This window comes from Gamsiella multidivaricata, assembly GCF_025024155.1.
Source record: "Gamsiella multidivaricata strain RSA 2152 chromosome Unknown BC939scaffold_75, whole genome shotgun sequence".
Lineage (NCBI taxonomy): Eukaryota > Fungi > Mortierellomycota > Mortierellomycetes > Mortierellales > Mortierellaceae > Gamsiella > Gamsiella multidivaricata.
This window is the reverse complement of record NW_026251783.1, coordinates 26028-47064: the sequence shown is the minus strand read 5'-3', so window position 1 is coordinate 47064 and position 21037 is coordinate 26028. Positions and strand designations below refer to the sequence as shown.

The 21037-nt window shown below is 51.2% G+C and overlaps 6 protein-coding genes across 6 annotated transcripts; 1 reads left to right on the top strand and 5 right to left on the bottom strand.

Moving 5' to 3' along the window:
* Positions 1-7: 7 nt before the first annotated feature.
* On the bottom strand, positions 8-1841 carry BC939DRAFT_293814 (uncharacterized protein). Its single transcript, XM_051551316.1, has 2 exons — positions 1406-1841; positions 8-1322 (listed from the first exon to the last, which is right to left on the bottom strand). The coding sequence occupies exons 1-2, from the start codon at positions 1799-1801 to the stop codon at positions 84-86; spliced, it is 1635 nt and encodes a 544-aa protein (XP_051408396.1). The 5' UTR covers positions 1802-1841; the 3' UTR covers positions 8-83.
* A 262-nt stretch (positions 1842-2103) lies between these two features.
* On the bottom strand, positions 2104-6166 carry BC939DRAFT_463084 (uncharacterized protein). Its single transcript, XM_051557192.1, has 5 exons — positions 5603-6166; positions 5387-5492; positions 4968-5154; positions 2560-4851; positions 2104-2419 (listed from the first exon to the last, which is right to left on the bottom strand). Exons 1-5 carry the CDS (start codon positions 6126-6128, stop codon positions 2141-2143), a joined length of 3390 nt encoding a protein of 1129 aa, XP_051408395.1. The 5' UTR covers positions 6129-6166; the 3' UTR covers positions 2104-2140.
* A 978-nt stretch (positions 6167-7144) lies between these two features.
* On the top strand, positions 7145-10706 carry BC939DRAFT_401533 (P-loop containing nucleoside triphosphate hydrolase protein; the record flags this gene model as incomplete). Its single annotated transcript, XM_051552615.1, has 2 exons — positions 7145-7669; positions 8160-10706. 2 exons carry the CDS (start codon positions 7145-7147, stop codon positions 10704-10706), a joined length of 3072 nt encoding a protein of 1023 aa, XP_051408394.1.
* A 723-nt stretch (positions 10707-11429) lies between these two features.
* On the bottom strand, positions 11430-13491 carry BC939DRAFT_506575 (ribosome biogenesis protein Nop53/GLTSCR2; the record flags this gene model as incomplete). The annotated part of the gene is made up of 4 exons (XM_051560799.1): positions 11430-11505; positions 11664-11807; positions 11921-13000; positions 13328-13491. The coding sequence occupies 4 exons, from the start codon at positions 13489-13491 to the stop codon at positions 11430-11432; spliced, it is 1464 nt and encodes a 487-aa protein (XP_051408393.1).
* A 646-nt stretch (positions 13492-14137) lies between these two features.
* Positions 14138-15880, bottom strand: BC939DRAFT_401499 (acyl-CoA dehydrogenase/oxidase; the record flags this gene model as incomplete). The annotated part of the gene is made up of 3 exons (XM_051552613.1): positions 14138-14618; positions 14758-14918; positions 15356-15880. 3 exons carry the CDS (start codon positions 15878-15880, stop codon positions 14138-14140), a joined length of 1167 nt encoding a protein of 388 aa, XP_051408392.1.
* Positions 15881-16328: 448 nt separating this feature from the next.
* On the bottom strand, positions 16329-19323 carry BC939DRAFT_463075 (uncharacterized protein). The gene is made up of 5 exons (XM_051557191.1): positions 17662-19323; positions 17459-17526; positions 17064-17347; positions 16764-16939; positions 16329-16657 (listed from the first exon to the last, which is right to left on the bottom strand). Exons 1-5 carry the CDS (start codon positions 19259-19261, stop codon positions 16380-16382), a joined length of 2406 nt encoding a protein of 801 aa, XP_051408391.1. The 5' UTR covers positions 19262-19323; the 3' UTR covers positions 16329-16379.
* Positions 19324-21037: the final 1714 nt, after the last annotated feature.

Here is a 21037-nt window from a genome sequence, read left to right as displayed (position 1 = left end):
TAAAAAGATGGTTTTATTATTTTACGGAGATCCTATCACTGACTAAAAAGAGATTTTTTTTTTTATGTGGGGCTTTTGTGTAGCTATGGACTTTTCCTTTTGACGTGCTCCAGTTCTGTTTCTTGTCGAAGAAGTTCAGCTTGTGCTCTCACCAGCTCCACCTGTATCCTGGCGCGTTCAAGGTCAAACTCTAGCAACCTTATCCCCATTTCTGCATCGATTCTATTTTCATTCTGTATCTCCGCTTGAGGCTTCACCGTACTCTGTATCTCTGCCTGAAGCTTCTTACCCTGTATCTCCATGAAACGTATTTGCGCGTCCTGAAGTCGACAATTGCTCTCGATCACCTTTTCCTCCATCTCCAGCTTTCGACGTTTGAGCTCGCGCTTTGTTTCGATTACGTCGGATAGGCCCTTTCGCATGCTCACATAGTGAGTTCCGACAGTTCCACGCTTCCTCAATGTCCTACTTGGATGTATTGACCTGTGCTGTTTCTTTGTAGTGCTGGTACCCTGTTGCTCCTCGATGATGCCCAGCTGTCCAACGACGGCGTCATGCTCGTCGCCCTCTTCACTCGTCTCATCACCTGTGTTGGGAAATTCTCGGGTCGGGATGCCGGTACCGGTAAGCTGGCAGGGTTCCTTTGGGTTCATGAACAACGACGCAGACCACACCTCTGCGGTAATGTAGTAAAAATGACAGGTTTGGAGGATCTTGTTCTTCAACGTCTTGTCTGGCAAGTCTCCGTTGCCGGTCTCCTTGAGGAGCAGGTTGGCTCTCTTCCAGACCCTCTTCATAGTCTCGACCTTGTTCTTGATCTGGAAGGCTTCAAGGCTCAACGGCTTCTCGTCCGTCGAGAACTTGAAGTTGATCTTCTCAGCGATACACCCGCGGACCTCGGTCTTGGGCTTGAAGCGACTGTTTTTATCGCCGGGTCCGTCCAAAAGAGACCAAGTATAAGGGTCTGCAAGCAACTCGGCAAGATATGTCTCCTGTTTCATCGTAAAGACGTATCCTCTCGAACGACTCTTCATGTCTAATGGAGTGAGCGTAGACGTCTTTCGAGATTGATTCCTTGACTCGACTGTGGAGCTGGATGACGCGCCGTTGGTTGCCAAAGGTTGAGCAGGGGAAGGTATGGTGGATGGGGCTGGGGATAGCAGATGAGTGTCGGTTGGAGGCAGGGAAGACCGGATGGGCTGTGCTTGAAGACCCGAAGGAGGAGGTGTTTGAGTGCTAGTGAGGGTAGTGTTCGTTTGGCGCGGTCCATGGGGTGTTCTCGCTGGCATTGAATGAAAGGATTCCTCAGGGCTATCGCGGAACTACACAAGTAATGCATTTTAGTACGCGCGACAGGTTATGACGAGAAGCGATGAGCCGGAGAGAGATTCAAAGTATTATCTACTTGAGGCAGAATTGCCTGGATATGGTGCTGATGAAGGTCCTGAGTGGACGGCCGCTGGTGCTGGTGCTGTTGGTATTGGTACTGCTGGTATTGTTGGTGCTGTAACTGATGCCGCTGCTGCCGCTGTTGTTGTAGTTGCTCCTGCGGCTGCTGCTGTTGACCTGGTTTATCTAGTCGGAAAACCCCCCGACCTACTGGCTGACTCTGAGGAGCATAGCGCTGAGATGGCATCCGCGTATGGCTCAATGGACTGTCCAGTTCAGAGTCTGATTTTGATGCTGCTTCTATTGTACCGTCCACAGAAACAAGCGGAGTAACGCGAGGAGCAAAAGGAGGGGGACTGGAATGGACCTCCTCGGTGATGCCTGTGGGTTGTGCTGTAGTTTGCTGTGCCATTGGGGGAGATGATGGATGCAGTGATGATGGTGAGGGAGTGGGAATGAGTAGAGAGAGCCAAAAGAAAAACATGATTTTGACCCCTGCGAGTTCAGTGGCAGGTTACACAAAACGCTTCTTTAAGATCGAACTCAACATCGAGCACAGCGACGATTTTTTAAAAGACTGAGCGAGGAGGCTAATTGTCTATACAAATATATCTACAATTATACAAATTTGTACTGCACTCGATTCTTTTTGTTATATGTGAATCCTGACATTGGTTAGCCTTTTTTTATATATTTTATTTTTTGGAGGCCTTGGGCGCCTAAAACCTTAATCGCAAGCAAGTCCTACGCGTTAGCTCCTTACTATGTTCAATTCACGCAGGTCCATGGCAGCACTACTCCTCCTCCTTGCGATCTTGCCTCCCCGGATCACGAAACCCGACTCTTGTGCGAATTCCGAAGCCTCTCCGATCGACAATGACGACAACGACACTTCTTTTCTCACATGCACCACCCCACGGTCCTGGAGAGTTACTTCCTCCTCGTCCGAGTCTTCGTCGTCCATCGGCAGATCTGTATTATCTTGTAGCTCGTCGTCGTCCGAACCAGCAGACGATCCATGGTTCGAGAGCTGGATTGTTTTTTTCAAAGCAAAAAAAAAAAAAAAAAAAAAAAAAAAACCGCATATTAGTAACAATACTGCCCACCAGCTATCCATAGTTGTTGTAAATAAAATACAACAAAAACAACAAAACCTCCTCTCGGACTTACTGCGCTATAAGGGTCATACCGCTCTTGACCTTCCTCCGAGCTCCAGTCTCTCGGCTTCTTACCCGTGAGCTCCTTCCAATTCCACTCGACCTTGTAATTCGAAAACCCGTCCTCTGCATGACTCCCCCGATGCGACTGTCTCTGCTGCTGCTGCTGATAACCATACGATGCAGCTGTTGCTCGCGATTGAGGACTAGTCTCCCCCACATCCCTAAAATGCGTCGTATCCCTGTGTGGACTAGGTAGCCGTTGTGATGAGTTTGAGGACCCAGGCGTGGTCGGTTGGCTTCCGGGCCTGCTCAAGGATCCAGAAGCCATTCCTACACCGTAACGATGAGTGGCCATTGAGACCAAGGGTGTCGAAGGCATGTAAGGGGATCCGAGGGGTAGTGCGGCGTGGGTGTATCTCTCTTCAGAGAATTCATAATCGGTTCCCGTTGGTGTCTCGATGATGTCCCAGGTACTGGTAGCGGCTCGGATATCAACGGACAATGGACCAGCACCACCTTTGTTCTTGGGGTCCTTGCCATTGTCGGGCTGGGTGTCCTCAGACGAGGATAGTGCGCTCTGGTATCCTCCCTCTGGATTTGAAGCTGGAGCTGGACCAGTGTGTGTGTGGAACCCGATTACTAGACGGCTTGGTTCCTGAACTGTGCTCTGGGACATGGACTGATGGCCGTGCGCAAAGAAAGGTAGAGAGTGCATTCCAGCAGGGGTTTCGGACATGATTTCTCCAGTAGTGGAGCCGCTGTTAGTCGTGGACTCGACCTCGACCCCGTTCTTGAATCTTCTGTGGGTGGTGGTGGAAGTAACAGTGGTGCTGATGCGATGAGACCCCGAAAGTGTCATTCTTTGGGAGGATGACGACGACGTGGCCCTGACTTGGTGGTCCTTGACGGCCACTGACGAGCGCACATTGATGCGCCTCTCTTGGGTCGATTCTGATCCATTCATATCAACAGCACTAGACCCATCCAGGGCTATTGCCGTGACATCCGATCCGCTTGTGTCCTGGGCCCCGATCGAGAGACGTTGTCGATGCTGACGAAGAGGCAGGGCCAGGGCCACTTCTTCATCCTGGATGCTGATCTTTTTCTTGTGCAGAGTCACCTCTGGTGGGTCCCAAGCGTTCCTGAACACATATCCCGACTCTGCTACTGTGGCCGTCACTCTTCTTGAACGACTCAAGGTCTGCTGTTTCAACTTTTCGATCCGTTCCTCCTCCTCTTTGAGTCGCGCCTCTCCCTGCTCCCTATGCCATCGGACCTCCTCCTCGCGTTGTTGCTGCACCAGCTCTGCTTCGTACTGTTCCTGCAGTTGCTTACCCCTCGCGAGTACCACACTGTTCCTACGACTCGGGTTCCTTGTGCCAGGTCGGGACGGTTTCGATCGTTCGCTCCGCTGCAGGATCGAAATCTGGACGCCTAGGTCGACATCCCAGGCGTTGACCAATCTGATGTTCTCCATGGCCTTGTGGTCCTGTACCCGAGCTTGAGCCTCTGCTATGATCCTATCGCGCTCGTATTGAGCGTCGAACTGCATGCGATGCTGTTCCCGCATGAACTTTTCATACGCGAGCTGTCTCGCTGCTTCCCATTCAAAGTATTCCTGTCGCTCCTGTGCGCTGGCTGTGTAGTTGTAGTATACTCTCGAAGGTGTTCTCGTACCGGTGCTACTGTCGGTAAAAGAATTGCGGCTCCTAATCCTCGCTGTGGAAGAATGGTCGTGCTCCCAGGGAAAGACGGGGCGACCCTTTCCGGAGGGAAAGGAAGAAGTTGCCTCTGGGAAATTGGATTCCTCAATGTCGATCGCTTTTTCGTAGTACAAGGGCGGATGCAGCATTCGAGGATCTTCATCGAGATCCCACGCGTTTTGATAGCCCGCAGGGACGCCGAACCCGCTATCATGTCGGTTGTGATGATACCGATGATGGGGCGCAGTTTCGGACTCGAGTTCCGGCTGGTAGTGGTAGTCAGTGAGATGGTGTGGGTTATGCGAATACCGGGCCTCGTGTGTTGATCCCTGACGCTCCTGTTCCTTCTCATGCTGCTGCTGGTTCTTCTTTTCAGCAGTCTCGTGTTGAAGCGATCCATTATGTTCCTGATGGTTCTGAAAATGGTTCCCAGCGGGAGCCAGTTTGGGTTGTTGCTGCTCATATGGCTGGAACCATCCGTCGTAATGGAGCTTTTTCTCTGACTCGGGCTTTTTAGACTGACCATCCAAGCCAACGTTATCCCACTGACTCTGCGGAGGCAGGTCGTAGCCGTGTGAGACCTCATGAATATCCGAAGGCTATATAGTGTAATGAAAAAAAAATGCTAAATGGTCAGTACCATCAAAAAGCGCTCCCCGACCACCAAAAAAAAGAAAAAAGGTGATGTAAAGTACCAGCCGTTTTTTTTTTTTACCTTGCCGCCAACATAGTGATCGAAGACACCCCACCATTTCTGCACAAGGGTAATCGAATCCGTAGATGACGTATTCCGAGGAAACACGGTTCCGTCTGCGAAGCGGAGCCACTGCCAGGGCTTGAAAGACCCGATGAAATGGACAATGGCCAGCTTGTCCCCGTACTGTTGGAATGCAGGAGCGTAGCTGTAGTTTTAACGTAGCAGGTATCGCGGTCAAAGGTTGGGAAAAATGAGGTTAGTAAACATAAACTCCTTCCTTGCTTCATCAAAGCACAAAGTGTAAACACAAAAAAATTGGCGTTCAGGCACACGCCGTCAAAATCCAAACATTAGGGTAATCGTCGATGTCTTTTTCCTCAGGGTTAAAGTCGTTGCGCACTCCCTACGCTTGAATGACAGCTCAAAGAAGACGTTACCTGTAAACAGAGGTGGGCGTGGTGTTGTACAGGAAGGGAAGTCGATTGCTGGAATCTCCTGTAGACCATCCGCTAAAGTAGCTGTTGAGTAGACCTTGGTCGCCCCCTATTTGATTCAATGGCCATGAAAAAAAAAACCGGTGGTTAATCTTTTTTGATACAAGAAATAGATTAGGCATTGACGTCGTTTAATGGACACAGGGGGAGAATATTCACCATCGAATGTGCCTTGCTGGCCTGCCATCTCGATTAAGCCAGTGTAGTCCTTGTAAGAGGGGCGGCAGACAAAGACACCAGAGTTGAAACAATCGGGCCAGCCAGCATCGGGCGCAGCCGCAAACCTCTTGTTGCGGTCCTGATCCTCGATGGACCCATTGGCGGCCGTGTCGAAGAGATGATCGAGATTCTTAAGGACGAGGGTGTCTGCGTCGAGGAAGACGACCTTGGAATACTGGGTCTGGTTGAAGACATGGATCTTGGTCAGGGTGACGCCGAGTTCGGGCCTGCCAAGGAGCTGGAGGTTTTTGGTAGCATGGGAGTTGATTTCGCCGATTTCGATGAGCGCGTCAAAGACGGCGGCGAGTCGGTCGCGGATGGGGCGAGAGACGGAGGTGGTGACGAGGACCGCAAGGTGCTTTGAGGTGTTTGTAGCGCGGAGGGAGTGGGCGAGGACGAGGGCACCGCTGGCATAGGAGTTGCTTGTGAGGAGGGTGATGTATGCCTCCATTTGGAGGGAGGGCATGAGGCAGGGTCTTTTTAGAGGGGAACTGTGCGGCGGATGTTAAGGAGAGGGGAGGGGAGGGGAGGGGAGGGGGTTCGTTTTTATACGATGCTAGTGCGGGTGTGAGTGCAAGTGCAGGTGCGGGTGTGAGGGCGAGTGCGAGTGGGTAATGGGTGTGTAATGAAGCGAGCGAGGATGTGTGTCCCTGCATGTTCACATATCCTATCTTCCTCCCTCTCCTTTTCCGCGCGTGCTTGTGTGCAATTTGTTGAGTGCAGCAGTCCGTGCGCCCTTGGTGTGCTGTTCCTGAATCCGTATCTCCTGTTCCTCCATCATATGTGGCAGTGGCCATTGGCATATGCAATCGACTGCAGCCATCCAAGGACGGGCTACAGTAGGCTGCACACACACTGCGTGTATGTAGACTATGTAGACCGTAGGCTATGTAGGCTTATGCAGCAACTACACTAGACTACTTGTACACCACACAGACAGACACATGTCCGCTGCAGATTCTGTACTGTACATGGAGATGGATGATGGGACCGCCTGCAGTGGTGCGCGCCCGTTTCAGTCCCCGCTGGGAGTGAAAAGTGCAAAAGAAGAAAAGGACAGTCCCAATCGTCATTGAAGAGTAAACAGCGGTTTTTTTTTTTCTCTCTTCTTCAAAGTTGAATCTCAGCCGTGTGTTTCTTATAGCGATCCTCAGTCTCTTTCCTGCCTCTCTCTCTCTCCCTTTCCTCCTTCACCCCTCTCCCCCCTCCTCTCCTCCCATCTCCATTGCCCACTATCGCCCGCACTCCCCTCCCTCTCTTCACTCTCTCCACTCTCTGTACTCTCCACTCCACTCACTCTCGCTAGATATCCATCCCTCTTTTCTCTCTTTATCGCCCTCTCTCCCTGGTCACTCCTCAAGACAGACCAGCCCTCCCCACTCATCCTCCCCCCCCCCCTCTCTGCCCATATCCTCACCTCATATAATGCCTTCGCTCGAGATGCAAACGGCCCCCTCCGCCGACGTGAACGAGCTCTCCAAGATGCTCGCCCAGCTCTACACCGCCCCCACCTCCGAAGAGTGCGACACCATCGCCCGTGAGATGGCCGCCGCCGTCAACAACGACGGCCTCATCTCCCTCAAGACCAGCAACATCCTCCTCAACCTCGAGTCCGAGGCCAAGAATAAAAAGTCCGGTCTCGCTCGTGAGGGTGCCCTCATCGGTATCTGCGCCCTCGCTGACGTCCTCGGCCGTCCCTCCGAGCCCTTCCTCATCCCTCTCCTGCCCCTGATCCTCGATCTCTATGCCGATAAGGGCCCCGTCGTCCAGGATGCGGCCTCAAGAGCTGCCATGGCCATCATGGCCAACATGCCCTCACAGTCTGCTGCCATCGCTCTGCCGATCCTCTTCCAGAGCATTGGCGGACCTGGAAAGAAGTGGCAGACCAAGGTCGGTGCGCTGCAGCTGCTGGCGGATCTGTCGAATGCCTCGCCCATCCAGGTCGGCATTACCCTGCCCGAGATTATCCCTATCGTCAAGGACTGCATGTCGGACACTAAGCAGGAGGTAAGAAGAATGAATGACTTGTATTTGATATCACTTCTATTTTGGTGCTGCAGATCTGTTTGTCCCCCTGTACCTGTATCTTTTTTTTTTTCTTTTTGTTATGGTTTGTATAATTTCTGGTGTGGCCCTGTTATTGTGGTGTTACACACCCATGTGAAGTGTCGGGCAATTCAATTGGAAGAAACCGGCACTGCCTGCGCTTTTTACTTTTATTGCCCGTAATCTGCGCCCTCTGGTTACAGCTGTCGGTGGCCGATTCCCTCCCCTTGAATGATTGAATGAGATAGCGACGATACACTGCAGAAGAAGAAGAAAAAGAAGAAGAAAAAAAAAAATAGCCCCTCACTTTCAGTCTTTCGGTCTTTTTTACTTTTGCCCTCCTCGCCACAGGCAGCTGTCTGCAGCTGACTTTGGATTCTTGTTCGTATTTGAGATAAGAAGATTTTTACTAATCATATGTATGCACGGCAATGTAACAATGTAATAATAGGTCGCAGATCAGGCCATGAAGACCATGCTCCGTGTCTGCAACGTCGGTGGAAACCCCGATATCGCTCGCCACCTCAAGGACCTTTGCGAGTGCATGGCCCACCCCGAGAAGGTCCCCATGGTCATGGAGAAGCTGTCCGCCACCACCTTTGTCGCCGACATGAACGGCCCCGCTCTCGCCATCATGGTCCCTCTCTTGGTCCGCGCCATGAACGAGCGCTCGTCCCATATCCAGCGTCAGACCACCATCATTGTCGACAACCTCTGTAAGCTGGTCAAGGACCCTGCCGAGGCCGGTCAGTTCCTTCCCGACCTCTTGCCCGGTCTCGAGCGCATCATCGATATCGCTGCCGTTCCCGAGATTCGTGCCTTGGCCACTGCTGCCAAGAACACCTTGATCAAGGCCGGAGGAGCCACCAAGGTCGACCCTGCTGCCCAGACCGACTCGATTGTTCCCTCCGAGACCGAGGCCCGCAACGTTGTCAACAAGGCTGTGAGCAAGTTTGGATTCTTCCCTACATTCTTTGATGTCGTCAAGGCCCACATCTCTCTCTTGACCATCGTCCTGATCAAGGAGGACAACCTGTCGCCCCGTGGATGGGTTTCAATCCTTGCACCTTTCCTCACCGCCTTCATGCCCCTCGCGGACGCCAACGCTGTTGTCAACACTGTCGTGGAGCACTATGTCGAACTGGACCGCAAGCTGAACGGCGACAAGAGCGTGGAGGAGACGGACGAGGGCGAGGAGCTGTGCAACATTGATTTTTCGCTCGCCTACGGAGGAATGATGTTGCTGAACCACACCAAGCTGAAGCTGCACCGTGGTCGCCGTTATGGTCTCTGCGGCCCCAACGGAGCTGGAAAGTCGACCCTCATGCGAGCCATCTCGCTCGGCAAGCTGGACGGCTTCCCCTCGTCCGATGTCCTCCGCACCGTCTTTGTGGAGCACTCGCTTCAGGGAGACCAGGGAGAGATGGCCATTGTCGACTTTGTTGCCTCGGATGTGAAGCTCGCCAGCACTGCCCGTCAGGATGTCGTCAGCGCATTGTTGACCGTCGGATTCACTGAGGAGATGCAGAAGAACACGGTTTCGTCCCTGTCTGGAGGCTGGAAGATGAAGCTGGAATTGGCCCGTGCAATGTTGATGAACGCCGATATCCTCTTGCTGGACGAACCCACCAATCACTTGGATGTGGCCAACATCAAGTGGTTGGAGGATTACCTGATCAGCCAGACCAATGTCACCTCGATCATCGTCTCTCACGACTCTGGATTCCTCGACAATGTCTGCACCAACATTTTGCATTACGAGCGCAAGAAGCTGAAGATGTACAAGGGTAACCTCTCTGAATTCGTCAAGGTCAAGCCCGAGGCCAAGTCCTACTACACCTTGGCTGCCACGACCGTCAAGTTTGAGTTCCCCAAGCCCTCGTTCTTGGTCGGTGTCAAGTCCGGCACGAAGGCGATCATGAAGATGACAGACTGCACCTACACCTACCCCGGAGCCTCCAAGCCCTCGCTGCACAAGGTCTCTATCCAGCTCTCGCTCTCATCCCGCGTCGGTGTCATCGGACCCAACGGTGCCGGAAAGTCGACCATGATCAAGCTCTTGACCGGAGAGGCCCAGGCTCAGGAGGGTACCGTCTGGAAGCACCCTAACCTCCGTATCGGATATGTCGCCCAGCACGCGTTCCACCATTTGGAGCAACATTTGGAAAAGACCCCCAACGCCTACATCCAATGGCGTTACCAGGGAGGTGCGGATCGTGAGGTGCTGGAGAAGCCCACGGTGGCGATGACGCCCGAGGAGGCGGCGCAGATGGAGACCTGGGTCATTGGAAACGATGGCAGCAAGCGTCAGGTGGAACAGATTATGGGTCGTCAGAAGCTGAAGAAGTCGTACCAGTACGAGATCAAGTGGAAGAACCACGTCCACAAGTTCAACACCTGGATGCCCCGCGAGAAGTTGCTCGAGCTCGGATTCGATAAGCTCATCCGTCAATTCGATGACCGTGAGGCCTCGAGAGAGGGACTCGGATACCGTGAGCTGTCGCCGGCGTCGATCCGTAAGCATCTGGAGGACGTTGGCTTGGACGGAGATATTGCGGATCACAACATGATCAGCGGATTGTCTGGAGGCCAGAAGGTCAAGGTGGTGATTGCGGCCGCGATGTGGAACAACCCTCATATGTTGGTTTTGGACGAGCCTACCAATTACTTGGATCGTGAGTCTCTTGGAGGTTTAGCGGTTGCGATCCGCAACTGGGGAGGATCCGTGATTATGATTTCCCATAATGAAGAGTTCTTGGGCGCGCTCTGCCCCGAGACCTGGTCGGTCAACGCCGGTCGCTTGACCATCCACGGAAAGACCGCTGTGCAGGAGAGCAATTTCGAGGATGCGGAGAAGCCGATTGTGGTGGTCAACAAGAAGAAGAAGAAGTCGAGAAACGATGTCAAGGCCCAGGAGGTTCGTCGTCGTCTCCGTCATTTGGAGTGGCTCGCCTCGGACAAGGGTACTCCCAAGCCTGCGGACACGGACTCTGACTAAGGAGGAGGGGAGAGCGCGTAACGTAGAACAAAGATCCGTCTCCATCGGTTACTTTTCTTGTGGAGGGAAGCCGTTTACTTTTGTTGATAGATAGATAGATAGATACCTTTTTATTTTGCGGTTTTCTCAATTCCCCTATCTCCCCCCCCCCCCCCCCATACTCACATCCGCATCCCACATCCAACATCCCACATTTGTTTCATTTTTTGCATTTTATTATTATTCCCCCTTCATTATTAGTCTTCAATTGTATTCATATTTGCAGCATCATAGACCAAATACATTCACAGCACTCTTTTGCCAAATCCATATCTGTTCTAAATGAGCTTTTCTTTTTTTTGGCGAGCTTTTTTTTTTTTTTTTTTTGGCCTTGGGAGTACTCGTTGTCTTTTTTGAGTTTCGTCTCTTCACTAACCGTCTTTTGTGACCAATATTAACAAACGCTATATCCGACCGAGGTTGTTGTTGCTTGGGGGGAGAGGAAGGGAGTTTTTTTTTGGTGTTCATCATTGAATTATTTATTTATTGTACAATACAAATCGAACGATTTGTTTTTGTTTTGTTTCTATGCCAATGCCAGGAATGAGATTGAAGAGAGAGTGAAAGTAAAGAAAAGTAAAGAAAAGAAGAAAAAAAAGGAACCGAGGGAGAGGAAATGAAGAAAAAGAAAGCGACGACGACGATGATGAGGATGATGGTGATGGTGATGATAATGATGGGCTCTTAAGCATGGTTAGGGTTATCAAAACGCTTGTACGAGTGCTTCTCGTATGTCTTGAGACGATATCTGCGGCGCTTGCTATTTTTTTTTTAAAGGAAAAAAGAAAACGAAGGTTATATTAGTACAAGGAATAGAGGTCGGACCAAATGGACATGGGCCACGAAGAAATCAAGGAAACAGGGGAGAGGAGAGGGGAAGAGAAGAAAGAAAGAAAATAACAAGAACAGAAAACGTACGCAACAGGGACTCTGGGCTCGATGAGGTTACGCTCGACAAAGCTCTGGAAACGATCCTTCATGAGACTTCCTTCCGGCTTGAGCTGGCGCAGGGACTCGGGCAGCTCGTCCTGCAGTTGGACGTGTATCCTCTCCTTGGGGATACTATGAAGAAAAAAAAAAGAACGCAAGCGTTAGCACACAGCCTCCTTCAGCCGACCACAGCAACACCAGTAACACCAACACCAACAACACTAGCAACAACAACAACAACATACTTGAATCGCCCCACACGCTTCATGCCCGCCTTCTCCCTCTCCTCCTTCTTCCTCTCGTTCTCCAACCGTCTCTCCTCGGCCTCGGCCTCCTCCTCCTCCACGGTCTTCATGATCTCCTTGACTTTGTTCGTCTGCTTCATAAGCTCCTTCTCCCGCCTGATCCGTGCCTCCTTCTTGGCCGTCTCCGCCGCTCTGGCGAGCCTGTTCCTCTCCGTGATCGACTTTTTGCCCTTTTGTCTCTTGCCCTTCACGACTCCCTCCTGTCCTTCCTCTCCTTCATCTTCTTCATCTTCTTCATCTTCTTCTTCTTCGTCCTCAGAGTTCTCCAACAGACCCCCGGTCTGGTCATCAAACGGGACCATGGCATCGAGTTCCTTGGGATAGGCCAATCTGGCCTCGACCTTCTCACGTTCCCGAATGAACCTCAATTCCTCGTTATGGGCCAAGAGCAACAATCCCTGATGATCCTGCATGGTCGGGTTGTACGATGCTCCCGGGTGGGCTGCCTTCACGGCCGGGAGGACGACCTTTTGTTTCTGACGGAAGGATCTGGGAGCCTTGACGGCTCGCTTGGTCACGATCTCCGAGACGAAATCGTCCACGTCCTTCATCTCCTGGTCCTCGTCCTCGTCGCCGCTGTTGTCGTTATCATCCTGGTCGTTCTTATCGTCTTTGTTGTTGTTATTCTCACTGTCGTCCTTCTCTGCATCCGCATCTGCATCCGCACCCCAGACATCAAACCGTCCCGCCTGCTTCACAGCATCTGTGAGACCGGTGCGTCCCAGAGGTTTAGTAACGGGCGCAAAGAGCGAATTCGAGGTCCTGCGTCGGATCAAATCCAGGAGCTTGGCCTTTTCGGCCTTGGAGATCTTGGCATCCTTTTTCTGGGACATGAATCCCGCTGCAGTGGTCGTCGAGGCGGGTTTCTTCCGTCCAGAGACCGCGGGGACTTTGCTACGCCCCGCTAAGATCTCATCCATCTTGAGGGGTCGGTTTTTGCGGAGTTCTTTTTGGACTTTGCCATCGCCCGCGGTGTCGAGCGTGAAGAGGGCATCGTTCGATTGTTGATGCACCTTGCCACTGGGGATATCGTAGAATGGGGGGAGGTAAAAGAAAAAAGAAACAATTGTGTTAATAATGATAATGGTGATGCTTGATCATAATAAAAAAAAAGTACAACCGTGTTTGTTGTTGTTGTTTTTCTATCGAGTTTAGCATACGCCTTTTCTTCAACTTTTTTTTTCCTCCACTAACTCCCAACTACTCTTCCTTCCATATATTCATGCTGTTTCTTCTCTCTCTCCTTCTCGTTCTTTCGTTCTTTTTTCCTTTTCTTTTCTTTTCTTTTTTTCTTTTCTTTCATCTCTTTTTTAAGGAAAGGGAGCGAAGGGGGGATGATCTGCTTACCCAGTGGTACGTTCTTCAGCTCGGAGCTCCTCCAGGTTCTGCTCCACATCTCTGATATCGACGTTCTTGCGCCAGGCTTTCTTGCCCTTGCGCGAGGACTTGCGGTTCAGTCCGTTGCCCGACTGCGTCTGCGTCTGCGCGGGCTTTTCAACAGCGGTGGACATTCTTTTCTTTTCTTTTTTTTTTTCGAGCTTCTTGCTTTTTTTTTTTTTTTGGTGTCTTTCTTTTTTCGGCGTGGTTTTAAATATGCGTTGAAAGGGGAGAAAAAAAAGTAGACGGCAGGGGAACGTGAAAGAGAGAGAAAGGTGTGAAGAGGGTAGGAAAGGGAGAGTCAAGGGGATGTGGAAAAAGGTGATGAGACCGTTTGGTGCGAGTTTGTGTGCTTTCGAATGTGTGTTTGCCGCAAAAAAAAAAAAAAAAAAAAAAGTGTGCCTTCCCTTTGGGTGGCTTGTGCTATCAAATATCAACAAACTTCATTTCCTTCCCCTTGCTGCTTCTACAACCCAGAAATTAAAAAATTCCACCGTCCTTTAGCGCCATTTGATGCCATTTAAGCACACGTTGGTTTCAAGAAAGAGAAATACATAAGCATATGCTACATATACTACATATACACACCAAGATGGGGTTCCGTAATATCCCATTGAAACCATGGGTCGGTTCGCGGGGTTCCTCCTTTCTGAAAGAGTCTTTTTTTTTTTTTTTTTTTTTTTTTTGTCTAAGATATCATGTTATATTTTTTATTTGCAGTAGTATTGTTTGTATTTTTTTTCATTCCTCAACTGTACAACCGGTTGTCCTTTTTCTTTTTTACTTGGCAACGCGGTCAACGACGCCCTTGCCGATAATCAATCTCTGGACCTGGGATGTGCCCTCGTAAATCTGGAAGATCTTCGAGTCCCTGTACAACTTCTCAACAGGGTATTCAGTGTTGAATCCAGCTCCTCCAAAGACCTGGACCGCATCGCACGCAGACTTGACTGCCACATCCGAGGCCAGGGCCTTGGCGATCGAGGCCTCCCAGGTGTTGCGGTGGCCATTGTCCTTGAGCCAACCAGCCTTCCAGACCATGTTGCGTGCAGACTCGATACCGATCGCCATGTCCGCAATCATAAACTGGACAGCCTGGTGCTCAATGATGGCCTTGCCCATCGTCTTGCGATCCATCGCGTACCTGGTCGCCTCGACCATCGCTCGGCGTGCGAGACCGACAGCGCCGGCGGCGACCAAGGGGCGGGTGATATCAAAGGCGCCCATGGCGATCTTGAATCCCTGACCGACTGATCCCAAGCTATATAGCCCATCGAAAGATAATTAAAAATAAGAAAGAGTTGATTTAGAGTTGCGGAAGGATTGGGTCACTCCCCCCTCTCTCTCTCTCTCTCTCCACATCTTCCCAATGGATCACATGCAAAAAAAGAAAAACTTACACGTTCTCGTGAGGGACCTCGACGTCCTCAAAGGTGATTCCACGGGTATCGCTGGCGCGCTGGCCCATGTTCTGCTCCTTGCGGCCGACGATGATTCCCTTGGAGTCGCCGTCGACGATGAAGCCGGTGAAGGCAGAGCCAGTCCTGGCATTGGCATCGGTCTATAGAGGAAAAGCAGAGGACCAAAGAGAAAAAAAAAAAAAAAAAAAAAAAAAAGTCGATTAAAAAATTATCCGGGGGGGAGGGGGAGATCGCGGTAGCGTTTTGAGGAAAATAAAATTCATAAAGGAAGCAGGGTCGATCGTTCTTGGATATGACTGGGTCCCTGGTACGACTGGTTCCACACAACCTGTTATAGGCTCCCCTTCTTTTTTTTTTTTTTTTGGTCATCTTCATCTCTCGAAATACCCTTGCCTGTCAAGCGATCATGCAACCCACAGCATGTATCTGTATCTGTACATGTGTGTATGCACACATGGCAGTTGAGCAACTGCCTGCATGCTTGTTGCGATTTGTTTGACGAGGGTTTGGTGGAGAGAATATGGCCCAAAAAGACAAAGCTGATTCGTTTCTTTTTTTTTCTTTTTCTTTTTCTTACCTTGGCGAGAACAAAGTACCAGTTGGCCTTGCCTCCGTTCGTGATCCACATCTTCTGTCCATTAATGACCCACTTGTCTCCCTTCTTCACCGCCTTGGTCTGCAAACCCGCAACGTCCGATCCCGCACCGGGCTCTGTCACACAGTACGCGGCCATCAGGGGCTCCTCCGTCATACGTCCAAAGTACTTCTTCTTCTGCTCATCACTGGCAGCGACCATCAGGGGGGCCTCTGCCAAGCCATTGGCCTCAATGGCCGTCTGAATTCCCGAGCATCCGTACGCCAACTCCTCCGAGACCAACGAAGCATCAAACACTCCCAATCCAAGACCACCATAGGCCTGGGGGATATGGGTGTTGACGAGGCCGAGCTCCCAAGCCTTGCGGATCAGCTCTGTGGGGTATTCGCCTGTGCGGTCGTGGTGGGCAGCAATGGGGATGATCTCGTCCTCTGTGAACTTGCGGGCGAGCTCCTGGATCGCGAGCTGCTCTTCGTTCAGTCCGAACGAGACGTTGTGCTGGGCCATCGAGCTCGAGAAGGAGCGGACGGCCATCTGGGCGGGGGCCTTGGTCACGGCAACGCGGCGGAGCGTGGAGGTGGCAGAGCGAAGCATGGCTGTCAGATGTGTCTTGGTGGCAAAAAGAGTGTAAGGGGGGAGAGGATGAGAGGAGAGGAGAGGAGAGGAGAGGAGAGGAGAGGAGAGGAGGAGAGCGTGTGTTCAAGAGAAAGGAAGGAAAAGAAAAGAAAGAAAGAAAAAAGGGAATGGGAATGATTATGAATGGGCGCGCGTCTCGCGCCCTCGCAGGCAGGGGCAGGGGAAACACACGTGAAAGAGAAGGTGGAGTGGAGTATACACAAACTTACCCCGCATAACCTGTACGTGCAACCTTCATCTTGAACTCAATTACACGTTGCACAAACACAGTACAAAGATCCGTGGAAAGCCAACGAAAGACATGCATGCGTAGTGTGTAGTCTTGTAGATCTTTGTCTATTTATTCAGTCCTCCGCTTACAGTCTATAATCTACAGTACACCAAGGAGCGAGATCACCATGTTCAGGTTCTCATGGTACTCAAGGTGGCCACCGACAATGTCCGACAGATCCACGTTCTCAATGTGCGGCACTGCCTTAACAGGCTGTAGTCCTGCCACGTCCAGACCAAGCGCATGCAACCGGAAGATGGAGCCCAGTACCACATCCTTCTTGGAGTACCCGTTGATGAACCGGTGGGCTACCACTGACGATGCTGCCTTCCACTTTTCTGTCTCGTCCGTCTTGATCGGTGCGCCCAGCAGCACCACTAAAAAAAAAAGAATTGAGAAATAACCAAAGTACATGGCGATAAGCATAGGAAATCTCTTTGAATGCGTGAACGTCGAGGTTTATTCCCGTTGAAGATCACTCACCAGTGTTGATCAGACCATGTTCCTTCCGTTTCGCCAATTCAAGCAGACATTCCCAGATAACGACCGCGCCAGTCGAGTACCCGATCAACGTCGTTGGTCTGTTGCCCTGAACGCGCTCCATCAGAATATCCGCAAGCACAAACCCAGACTTGCGCGCACGATCCATCGCAACCGCCCTATATCACAACCAAGAACATCGTATCTGTTGTTAGCAATACTGCTCCAAGCACTAGACTTTTTCTCTGCCAAGTACATTCACTCTTTGTTATACATATATATAAACATGGCTGACCCACATACCATGGGTTATCAATCAAGTCTCCTGCACGCATGAGTCCGAATGGCAAAACCAGTGCACTCGCCAAGGCTGCGAACACGGTCTGCTGAATCACCTGCGTCGATACCATCCGCACCGCCTCTGTCGCGACAAACACCTTGAATGCGTTGCCCAACGTCACCAATTCGGCCGGTTCAAACGTCAAATGAAAGACATCGATCCCTTCCAAAGCATGTTCTGCAGTTCCTTGCCAGGTTTCGACCACCTCGGACTCTTCAAACAAATAACCCGAGATCACAATCGCCAGCTAAAAGGACATAAAAGGACAGTTATCAACCGTTCCAACGGGTTAGAAATGGGGCGAAGATAGTTTCGTCCGCCCGGGTATTGTTGATGGACAGCGCATAGAAAACCTTACATGAAGAGAAGGAATCTGTGGGAGGGTTGGGTCCTTGACGATAGGGACGAATGATAGCGTCTTCAGGTCTATAGTATACCACAAATATGTAAAGGGCAATCAGCACTTTTTGCATCTTGAATTCGGTTGAAAGAGCCATACGAAAAAAAAAAATGTAAGCAGACTGCATAACGGAGAGATGGAGTTTTTCTTCATATATATACCTTTAGTCCTTCTATGCATCTTGTAACCGGCCAGACCGCCTCCAGCCAGCCCGAACAACGAGGCCATGACCGCGATGCCCGCTGTCGTTCCCAAAACCGCTGCTCCAGAGCCGAGCAACACCCCTGCGCCGACTGCCACTAACGGCGCTGCAAGTCCACCGGTCAATCCGATGACGGTTGCACCCGCAGCAATGGAGAGTCCAGTCGCCAGATACTTCCAGGTCTTTTTCTTCTTTTCGAGTTCATGCATCGACGACTGGGCCTGTGTCTGCATTGCGACTCCGTGCTGGTTAAGTGGTACGCTGCTATGACCGTTGCTGCGGTTGCTTCGGAGCCCGCTGAAGAAGGCGCCGACTTTAGCGCCTGGTCCACTTCCCTGTTGTTGATATTGCTGTAGTCGCTGTTGCTCCTCTTTGAGTCGCCTCTCACGCTCGAGTTCCGCCCTTTCGGCCTCGATCAGCTCCTGCTGGTAGAAATAAAGATGTTGCGCGATTTGTTTCTCGATCACCAGGAACGATTCGTACGAGAGCAAGAGGTAGTTGCACATCGTAAAGATCACGGCCCTGGCACGCGCATCGTACTCCAGAGGTTGAACCCGTCCCTTCTTGCTCCGTTGCGAGGATGACGAAGAAGACAATGACGATGATGACACGGACGTTGAAGCGCTAGCGCTACTCAGCATTCGTGGCGGGAGTTGAGGCGGCATTCCAAACTGCTGTTCTTGGTACTCCTGTTGGTCCTGTCGAGGCGGTAATGATGGCGGTCGCAGCCTCACTGGTGACAACAAGGCCGAGTCATTCTTATTAGTTTCATAACCATATCCTTGCTTTGAATCCGTCGCAGCGATCGTGTATCTGTCGTCCAGTTCCGAGTACGTTGGTGGTACGTCCAGGTCGAGTCCTGCTAGATCGTTGCTCAGTTCCTGAATCGGTACGTTCTTCCGGGACCTGCTCGAAGGCTCGAATCCGAGACCGATGTACAGCAGATCATTGATGATCTCTGTCCGGATATCCAGCTCCGGCTCCAAGACATATGGGTCCTGGCCCAGGAACGGTCCCTGAACAGGTGATGAGGAAACTGAATTAGGTCCATACGTTCGCTGCTTTTGAATGCTCCTCCGAGTCCTCGATGGCGAAGCCGGTGGGGACGAGATCGGCGAGGTGACTCTGGAGCTCTCATGGGAATGGGCCCGGGAACCTTGCTGCTGATGGTGTCGGTGGTACGTTCTTGGCAGGAGCGGCTCAGCCAAGACCTGGAGATTGCAATCCTGATATGAGCCATTCTCCTGAAGGAGTAATAGCATTTCCTGCTCTTCCCTAGAATGGATCCCGAGCTGTCGGAAGAGCGTTCTTAAGAAGGTATGCTTCCATGGCAGGGTATCGATACGTGAGTTTTCGAGTGCTGTGATGGCGCAGGCAGCCAGGGTCGCGACTGAGAATGCCTGTGCCTCGGTCCAGTGCTCCGCAAAGGTCTCAATTGCACAGACGGTCGCTTGTTCGTCATAGGAACTTGTCGAGTCCTGGTTTGTAAAGGAGGCTGTTTCTGCCATTTGAGGTGGTGGTGTTGTTGTTGCTGCTGCTGAATGAGTGTTGTTGTTCATGGCGAGGAAGGGAATGAAGAAAAAAGGAGTGCCCGAACACGAACGGAACAAATAACTTGGGCGCAAGTTATTCAAATGAGAGCGTCATATGCATTTAGTTTTGTTTGACCTTCATATCTTTATTCGATGGTAGACTGCCTAGTGTTTTGGCTAGTCTATGGTCGGACCATGGCCAGCGACACCAAAAAGAAAAAAGTTATATGTAATAGTAGGCACCAACGGTCAACGGTCAACGGTCAACGGTCAATGGTCAACAGCAAAGGGCGTCTGAAGCACATTTGACTAAGGTGCCGCGCCCCTCAGCTTCTCCTTCATCTCGACTTTGCGAATCTTCCACGCCCTTTCCCTCATCTTGTCAAGAGCCTCCAGCAATTCGTGGTTCTCATCCTGGTTCTTCATGAAGAAGCATTCCAGTTTCCACAGTAGGTCGATCGCCTCACCTGCCTTGATTATATCGTCCTCCTCAGCCTTGGGCCCAGAATGGCTGATGCTGATACCACTGCCGCTGTTGGTGCTGATGCCACCACCGCCACTGCCGACGCCACTGCCGACGCTACTGCTGATGTTTGGAATAGCACTCCTGCTACCGCCGCTGGCGCCGCTTGTGAGGCTGCTGCTGTTGATGCTGATAGGGATGGCACTGCTGCTAGTGCCGATTCCAATGCTGCGGTCGTCCATTTCATCCATCTCGTCCATCTCGTCCACTTCGTCCAGTTCCATATCGAGGTCATGGCTATCATCACCCAAGCCATAGCTGCTACCCCCAATGCCGCTGCTCGCCTGCACCGCCTGGATCACATCGCTCGCAGCCTTGTCGTGTGCCGGTATCTGAAGCGTCGGCTGCTTAACCGGAATAACCCCACCCGTCCCACGCTTCAGGCGGAAACCATGCCGGGTCTTGAATCCGTCCAGCCAACCGTTGGAGAACATGAAGGGGTCGTGCTCCGGATAGAGCTGGTCCAGTAGCGCGAGTGCCTTGTTCTTGATATCGAGACCATTGGGGCCACGGCTGAACTCATTGGGACCACGAGCGAACGGCTGCTCCTCGTTATCCCTCAACCACCTAGCCAGGGCCTTCTCCATCTCTGGATACTTGACGGGCCGCTCATGCTTCATGAGCGGGTTGAGATTGCTGGATGCGTCGAGCCACTTGTCGGATCTCTTCAGGGTGTTCGAGACCGTTGCCTGGGTGACTCGGAGACCGTAGCTATCCTGGAGCCACTTGATGAGCGCCCACTGGGTCATCTCGGGATGGTCCCGCTTCTTCTGACAGAGCTCGAGGCGGATCTGTCTGCTCATGGTCGTGTATTTCCTCTTTTCCTTTTCGTCAGCCATTTTGGTTGTATCCATCTGGGGGGGAAGTTCTTTTTGGAGGAGAACGGGTGATGTGATGTGTTTAAGACTCGAGACTGTCAGTTCTTATATCATTGTCATGGTCGAATAACAGCGGAAATGTTAATGTTTCTTGCTTTCTTTACCTGTTGAGTTTCTTAACAAAAAAGATTTGGGTGTTCTGGGGGAAAAGAAGTGAGAAGTATGATATGTGAATTGGGAGGGACCCTGGGATTTTCTTTCCAGTAGCTGAAAGCCACTCAGATTCGATTCATTGGAAACTTTGAAATCGATATAAATATCAATTACGGGCGTCAGTATTATTACTATTATTACTATTATTACTATTGTTATTATTATCTTTATTATTATTATCATTATTACTATCACTATCGCATGGAGCATTGTTTTGTGTCAAGGACACGAGAACGGACAGACTAAATG

Excerpts from the sequence above, each read along its gene's own strand:
- BC939DRAFT_293814 (XM_051551316.1), bottom strand. The coding sequence starts at position 1,801 with ATGGCACAGCAAACTACAGCACAACCCACAGGCATCACCGAGGAGGTC. Across the intron at positions 1,323-1,405 it reads TCCAGGCAATTCTGCCTCAA|TTCCGCGATAGCCCTGAGGA; the intron begins GTAGATAATACT and ends TTACTTGTGTAG.
- BC939DRAFT_463084 (XM_051557192.1), bottom strand. The coding sequence starts at position 6,128 with ATGCCCTCCCTCCAAATGGAGGCATACATCACCCTCCTCACAAGCAAC. Across the intron at positions 5,155-5,386 it reads ACGCCCACCTCTGTTTACAG|CTACGCTCCTGCATTCCAAC; the intron begins GTAACGTCTTCT and ends TTAAAACTACAG. Across the intron at positions 4,852-4,967 it reads ATCACTATGTTGGCGGCAAG|CCTTCGGATATTCATGAGGT; the intron begins GTAAAAAAAAAA and ends TACACTATATAG.
- BC939DRAFT_463075 (XM_051557191.1), bottom strand. The coding sequence starts at position 19,261 with ATGAACAACAACACTCATTCAGCAGCAGCAACAACAACACCACCACCT. Across the intron at positions 17,527-17,661 it reads GATGCATAGAAGGACTAAAG|ACCTGAAGACGCTATCATTC; the intron begins GTATATATATGA and ends GGTATACTATAG. Across the intron at positions 16,940-17,063 it reads GACTTGATTGATAACCCATG|GGCGGTTGCGATGGATCGTG; the intron begins GTATGTGGGTCA and ends GTTGTGATATAG.